Here is a 6607-nt window from a genome sequence, read left to right as displayed (position 1 = left end):
CCCCCCCTTCTTTCCGCCGCGCTGGCAACTCACTCTTCTTCTCCTTCTTCTTCTTCACCGGCTCGGGCTCCTTGGGGTACGCGTCTGCCTCTGCCTTTCTGAACTCTTCATTCTGCTCAAACTCGCGCTGCACGGGCTCGAGCAGCTGGCAGATCGCATCGGCCACGCCCTTCTTGAGGTCTCCGGGGTGCAGTGCCTTGCTGGCAAAGTCGGCCTCGAGGGCGCTGTACTCCTTGTAGTGTGCCGGGCCGCCAAACTTGTCGTCGCGCATGATGGAGAAGAGCGTTCCGGGCGGGGCAGACGCATGCACGCCTGCGGCGCCGCTTGCGCCCGACTCGAAGCGCAGGCGCGCAAGAGGCAGCAGCACGGCCTTTGTGAAGGCCAGCACGCCATTGTCCTCGACGACGCCCTCGACGCACGCCGCGTCCTTGATCTTCTTGCGGATCGCCGAAGGCTCGTCGAGGAAATCGATCTTGGAGCCGGCGTCGGACGAGGACATCTTGGAGCCCTTGAGCCCCGGCACCATGGGGTTCATGAGATGCGAACGCTTGGCGTAGCCCAGCTTGGGCAGCACGGCCTCGGCAAAGGTGAAGATCTTGCGCTGGGGAGGGGGGAGGGGGGCGAAGGGTCGAGGAGGGGCGAGAGAAAGAAAGGGACGGGGCGCAAGGGGGGTGGAGGGGGCGAGAGGCAGTCAGCGGACGGCCTCGTGAGAGACTAGCGTTCTCTCTCTCTCTCTCGAGAGTTGGTAGCGCCACCCAGGACCGCTGTTCTTCTCCCCCCCCCCCTTCTCTCTTTTTTTGTCTCTTCTCTGCTCATTGCTTCTCTCTCCCCTCCCCCCCTGAACCTCGTTGGGGGGGCCAAGACTCACCTGGTCCACGCCGCCAAACTGAAAGTCGACGTCGAGGTACTGCTCGTCGAGGGCCTGCAGGCCGGGGTAGAGGAGGCCACTAAGCAGCGGGCTGGAGACCTGCTTGACGACTTCCGCGCCCGCCTTTTTCGCGTCGTGCTCCGTCGTGCTGGCGGCGAGGCGGTAGGCGTCCATGTTGTACGCCGCGCTCAATTGGAAGCTCGAGCCGACGACGAAGGTGAGCCGCTCGACGGGCACGCCGATCGACTGGAGCACAGTCGTGAGAAGCATGCGGTAGTAGACGACGCGATGACGGACGAGCTCGATGGGCGCCTTGAGATTGTCGAGGAAGGCATGCACGTCTGGGGCGGGGGCAAAGCAGGGCTGACGGCGTGAGCAGGAGAGAGCTTGGAGGGGAGCAGTCTCCCATCGTGAGTTGCCCCCTCCCCCCCCCCCGGCGCTTTCCTCTTTCTTGCGCGCTCTCCTCTCCCTGCTGATCCACGCTTACAAGTACGCGGGGCTGCAGTCCCCTTTGCTTCTCTCTCCCACACTCTCTCCGTCGCAGCCGGCGATGCGGCCCTGCCTGCGCCTCGCTGCTCTCTCTCTTCCCCCTGGCTCGCCCACCTTTGCACCCTCTCTCTCACTCACCGGCCAGCAGCACCTTGACCTCGACGCCCGCCGTGAGAAAGTCTGCAATCTTGGCCAGCGGCACGAGGTAGCCGACGTGCGGGCGGCCCGTGGGCGCCGTGCCCCAGTAAGCACGCACGGGACGCTCCTGCTTGTCGAGCAGCGCACGCAAGGGCTCGGCGCCGAGGACCTCGTGCAGGTCGCGCGTGATGAGCTCGTAGGCCTCGGCGGGCGCCAGCTTCGGCGGGGCGGACATAGCGGTGTGGATTCGTGATGTGGGAGGAATGATGGAACGGGAAGGAAAGGCCGAGTCACGCGCGCGCTGCTTTTTGGCCGGCCGGCCGTGCGCCGGCGGCGGCCATCAGCGCGCATCTCGCCGCACCGCCTGCGCGCCTCGAGCGGCTGTGCCCTCGGCTTCGGCGCTGTCTGCAGCTTGGGCCCGACAACGCGAGCAACGGGAGAAAGGCTGCTGAGTGTGCATACCACGAGATGGCAGGTGCTCCTCCTCAAGGCAAGCTCGCTCGGCTCAGGGCAGGGCATGCTCTGGTGGTGCGCGCCGTGCCCACGCGCAAGCGGGCGAGCCAGCGCGGCACTCTGGTGCGCAACTAGACTGCCCATCTCGAGGCTGACGTCGCCCGCATGCCGCCTTGCTGCTTCCCCCCTCAACGCCATTTCAAAAGGCGCTACAACGTGCTGCCTCGTTTGCGCGCAAGATGGCCAACGCCGGCCTTGCGAAGCTGCGAGGCTGCGAGGCTGCGAGGCTGCGACGTGTGCGGCAGCACGCCCCCGACGCCCTCTTTCTCGCATGCCCCATTCGCGGCCGGTCACTTCGCTCTGCCGCCTGCGCGTGCGCAACAGCTGACTGAGCGCACCACAGGGTAGACCGCTGGCAGATGCTTTTGCTCAGCGAGGTGTGGCATGACGGCCCTTCGTCTCACTCCTCCCGACCGAGCCGCTCTCAGTCCCTCTACACCGTCTTCGCACCGTGGGAGCAAGAGCGTGGGAAACACTGCATTGCACTCGACAAAAAAAAAAAGGCCACCCCTCCCGAAGGAGAGGAGGCCAGAGTCAAAGATGGGAAGCCGCTGCGCACCAGAGGCACGCAGCGGGCGGTGCCGACGCAGTGAAGAGCCAGAGTGGGTCGCTGTGTGCATGCTGGTCGGCTCCGCTCCCGAGCGAGATGCGTGAGCCTCACTCGGAGCTCAAGGTAAGTATGAGGTGTGCAAGGCGGATGCGCGCAGCGCCAGGCTTATGTAGCCCGCCGGTGGGACTACGCCAGGCGAGGTTGGCGAGGCGCGGTGGAGAAGAGGTGCAGCTTCGCCAGATGCGCGACGACAGCGTCGCCGCGCGGTTCCCACGTTGTACGCGTGGACGCGTTGAGTGGCGCGTCAGCGAGTGGAGCAGCGCGAGGCGGCAGCGAGCAGGCCAAGCAACACTTCGCCTGCTGCTGCTTCGCGCACGACCCTCACCACCCTCCACTCTGCGCCTGCCATGGCACGCAACCAGACCATCGGGTGCGTTCCTGCCGTGCTGCCTCGTCTGGTCTCAGTTGCTCACTCCTCCCTGTCCAACAGCAAGTTCTTCGGCGGCAAGGAGGACGTCGCGGCGCCGCCCGACAAGCCCGGCTCGCTCAAGGGCAAGCTGGCCGCCGGCATGGCCGCCGCCGTTGCAGACTCGCAGCCTGCACCCCCTGCTGTGGCCGCAGGCTCGTCGTCGTCTTCGCGCCAGCTGGACAGCGACATGGTCGAGGCTGACCCCAAGGCCGTCATGCAGGCGGCACAGCGCGCCGCCGACGAGCATGCCGTGGCCGCCGAGAAGAAGTTGCCGGAGAAGAAGCACACTGCCTCGCCGCCGAAGCACGCACAGAGCACGCACGGCGACAGCGATGGTGAGTTTTCCGCCAAGTAGCAGCCGCTAGCATGAGAGGGAAGCGGAGTGTCGGCCAGGTCAGGCGCCTGACCGCCGCACCCACTAGATGACGGCCCGGTGCGCAAGAAGAAGCGCGCCGCCATCGCGCCGAGCGACACGTCCGACGACGAGGCGCCGTCGCCGCCGCCGCCGCCGAAGAAGAAGGCGGCACCAGTAGCGGCGCCCAAGGCCTCCAGCTCGAAGCTGCCGGCCCAGTCCGCGGGCAAGCAAACGGCGCCCGAGGTCATCGACGTCGATGAGGCGGAGAGCAGTGCGCCGGAGCACGACGCCGAGGTGGAGGAGGACGACAGCGAGGAGGAGCTGGTGGCGGAGGAGGAGCAGAAGAGTCATAAGAAGATGTGCGTATCGAGTGCGTTTCGGAGCTGCCTCGTGTCGCAGGCTCATCTTGCGCACCCCCCCCCCCCCCCCTGCTAGCGCCGCCATCTTCCTCAAGCCCGAGGCGTCGCAGAACACCAAAGTCAAGTGGGAGGCCGGCAAGCCGTGCGTGGCTTGGCTCGTGTCATGATGGTCACGCGCGACTGACGGCCTTGCTCTCGCCAGTGTGCCGTACGCGGCACTGTCGCACGCCTTTGTCGAGATTGAGGCGACGACGAAGCGGCTGATCATCCTGGAGATCCTGACCAAGCTCTTTGTGCGCATCATTGAGCTCTCGCCCTCGAATCTGCTGCCTGCCGTGTATCTCTGCATCAATCGCGTGAGTTTGGGGGCGACAGTCAAAGGCATATGCTTGCTGTGCTGCGCTGATGACGCTCGTCGGGCAGCTGTGTCCGGACTACGAAGGCCTCGAGCTGGGCATTGGCGAGGGCATCTTGCTCAAGGCCATCGCCCAGGGCACGGGCCGCGACATGAAGACGGTCAAGAAGGATCTGGAGGCCAAGGGTGATCTTGGTCTGGTCGCCATCGTGAGTTGCGTCATGCGCCGCGCGCGACTCTGCACAGGCAGCGCTGATGCACACACACACCGCCGCAAATGACCAGGGCTCGCGCCAGAAGCAGCCGACGATGTTCAAGGCGCCCGCGCTCACCGTGCCGGCCGTGTTCAAGCAGCTCAAGGAGATTGCGGCCATGACGGGCAGCAAGAGCCAGGAGCGCAAGATGGGCGGCATCAAGAAGCTGCTCGCCGCCAGCGTCGACGAGGAGCCAAAGTACATCATGCGCTCCCTCGAGGGCAAGCTGCGCATCGGCCTGGCCGAACGCACGGTGCTCGTGGCGCTCGCGCAGAGCATCGTCATCACTGGCGCCAAGAAGGGTGCGTGCGAAACAGGGCCAAAGCAGTGTTAGCCTCTGCAGCTGACGAGCCCGCTTGGCGCACAGGCAAGAGGCTCAGTCCCGAGGCGATGAGCGAGGAGATTGCGCGCGGAACAGAGGTGCTCAAGGCCGTCTTCAGGTGAGGCACGGCGGGCTGCGCGCTGCATGGCGCTCTGCTGATGCGACCGCGATGCAGCGAGATCCCCAACTACGACATGGTCGTGCCGGCGCTGCTCGAGTCGGGCATCGACGGCTGCCGGCAGAAGTGCAAGCTGACGCCGGGTGTGTGTTAGGGATCTGCGCCACGCTCCGAGCTCCGTGCTGCGTGTGACTCACGCCCTCTTTCCTTTGCCCTAGGCATTCCGCTCAAGCCGATGCTGGCCAAGCCGACCAAGGCCATCACCGAGGTGCTGGACCGCTTCGAGGACAAGGCCTTTACGTGCGAGTACAAGTACGACGGCGAGCGTGCGCAGGTGCACTACTTTGTGCCTGCGGGCGCCCAGGCGGGCAGCAAGGCGCAGCTGGCCGTGTTCAGCCGCAACTCGGAGAACATGAGTCTCAAGTATCCCGACCTCGTCGAGCAGGTGCCGCGCTGCATCCACGCCGACGTGCAGAGCTTCGTCTTTGACGCCGAGGTGACGGCATGGAAGAAGGCCGAGCCGCAGGCCGACGGCAGTGTGCTCGCCGCGCGCCTGCTGCCGTTCCAGGAGCTGAGTCGCCGCAAGCGCAAAGACGTCAAGGCCGAGGACATTACCGTCAAGGTCAAGCTGTTCGCCTTTGATCTGCTCTACCTCAACGGCCAGCCGCTGCTGCACATGGATCTCGCCGAGCGCCGCAAGCTGCTGCACGCCAGCTTCCACGCCGTGCCCGACGAGTTTGACTTTGCCACGAGCCAGGACTGCACGACGACGGAGGAGATCCAGGCCTTCCTGGACGTCAGCGTCCAGTCGGGCTGCGAGGGCCTGATGGTCAAGATGCTGCAGGGCCGCGAGGCGACGTACGAGCCGAGCCGCCGCAGTCTCAACTGGCTCAAGCTCAAGAAGGACTACCTCGCCGGCACGGGCGACAGCCTCGACCTCGTCGTCATTGGCGGCTACTACGGCAAGGGCAAGCGCACCAATGTCTACGGCGCCTTCCTCCTCGCATGCTACGACGCCGACTCGGAGAGCTACCAGAGCGTGTGCAAGGTGAGAGAGAGGCTGGGCCTCGGCTGGGGCGCCCGATGTGAAAGGTGGGAGGGCGCCACGCTGATGAGACTTACACTTACTTTTTTTCGCGGCAGATCGGCACGGGCTTCACGGAGTGCGTATATCTGCAGGAGGGGGGCCCAGTTGCGCCCGTGTGGTGCCTTTTCCCTTCCTGCTGACGCCGCTTTGCCCCCACCCTTCTTCCTACTTGCGTGCGTGCGCGCAGGGAGATGCTCGAGGCGCACTACAACACGCTCAAGCCGCTCGAGCTGCAGAGCAAGAAGGCCTACTACGACGTCGGCGAGGCCAAGCCCGACGTGTACTTCGAGTCGCGCGTCGTCTGGGAGGTGCGTTGGCCTCTCTCGGAACCAACGCCACATCGCTTGCGCTGGCCAGAGGATTGACGTACACACACACACAGGTCCTCACCGCCGATCTCTCGCTCAGGTGTGTGTTTTCTCATGCCGAGCATGGGTCCGTTTGCAGTAAGAGGCGCTGCCCCCGCTGACACAGGCACGCTCGCCCTCCCTCCGACGACAGCCCTGTCTACACGGCCGCGAAAGGCATGTGCGACGCGCAGCGCGGCATCTCGCTGCGCTTCCCGCGCTTCCTGCGCATCCGCGACGACAAGGATCCGGACGACTCGACGGCGCCGGAGCAGGTGAGTTGGGCAGCCAGCAGCTCCCCTCCACCCATCCACACGCGTTGGCGCCGCCCGCACCCTCCATCACTCGCGCTCGCTCTCTCTCTCTCTCTCTCTCTCTCGTGC

At 65.5% G+C, this 6607-nt stretch overlaps 2 protein-coding genes across 2 annotated transcripts in view; one reads left to right on the top strand and one right to left on the bottom strand.

The window, feature by feature from the left end:
• FA09DRAFT_328732 (tyrosine tRNA ligase) overlaps window positions 1–1763 on the bottom strand; it is a 2230-nt gene extending 467 nt beyond the window's left edge. The window contains exons 1-3 of the mRNA XM_025741889.1: window positions 1496–1763; window positions 869–1209; window positions 18–601 (exon numbers count right to left, since the gene is read on the bottom strand). Of these exons, the coding sequence (XP_025599600.1) occupies window positions 18–601; window positions 869–1209; window positions 1496–1730 (1160 nt within the window). The 5' untranslated portion in view covers window positions 1731–1763. The remainder of the gene's footprint in view (window positions 1–17; window positions 602–868; window positions 1210–1495) is intronic.
• Window positions 1764–2936: 1173 nt separating this feature from the next.
• FA09DRAFT_342779 (ATP-dependent DNA ligase) overlaps window positions 2937–6607 on the top strand; it is a gene marked incomplete at its 3' end in the record, with an annotated part of 4887 nt that continues 1216 nt past the window's right edge. Inside the window, exons 1-14 of the mRNA XM_025744557.1 lie at window positions 2937–2988; window positions 3049–3362; window positions 3450–3741; window positions 3818–3883; window positions 3944–4097; window positions 4165–4305; window positions 4382–4652; window positions 4718–4790; window positions 4848–4933; window positions 5009–5838; window positions 5934–5953; window positions 6065–6185; window positions 6260–6285; window positions 6379–6499. Of these exons, the coding sequence (XP_025599599.1) occupies window positions 2966–2988; window positions 3049–3362; window positions 3450–3741; window positions 3818–3883; window positions 3944–4097; window positions 4165–4305; window positions 4382–4652; window positions 4718–4790; window positions 4848–4933; window positions 5009–5838; window positions 5934–5953; window positions 6065–6185; window positions 6260–6285; window positions 6379–6499 (2538 nt within the window). The 5' untranslated portion in view covers window positions 2937–2965. The remainder of the gene's footprint in view (window positions 2989–3048; window positions 3363–3449; window positions 3742–3817; window positions 3884–3943; window positions 4098–4164; window positions 4306–4381; window positions 4653–4717; window positions 4791–4847; window positions 4934–5008; window positions 5839–5933; window positions 5954–6064; window positions 6186–6259; window positions 6286–6378; window positions 6500–6607) is intronic.

This window comes from Tilletiopsis washingtonensis (genome assembly GCF_003144115.1).
Source record: "Tilletiopsis washingtonensis strain MCA 4186 unplaced genomic scaffold FA09scaffold_6, whole genome shotgun sequence".
NCBI classification, from domain to species: domain Eukaryota; kingdom Fungi; phylum Basidiomycota; class Exobasidiomycetes; order Entylomatales; genus Tilletiopsis; species Tilletiopsis washingtonensis.
Note: the sequence above shows the minus strand (reverse complement) of the source record. Positions and strands in the feature narration are given on the sequence as shown.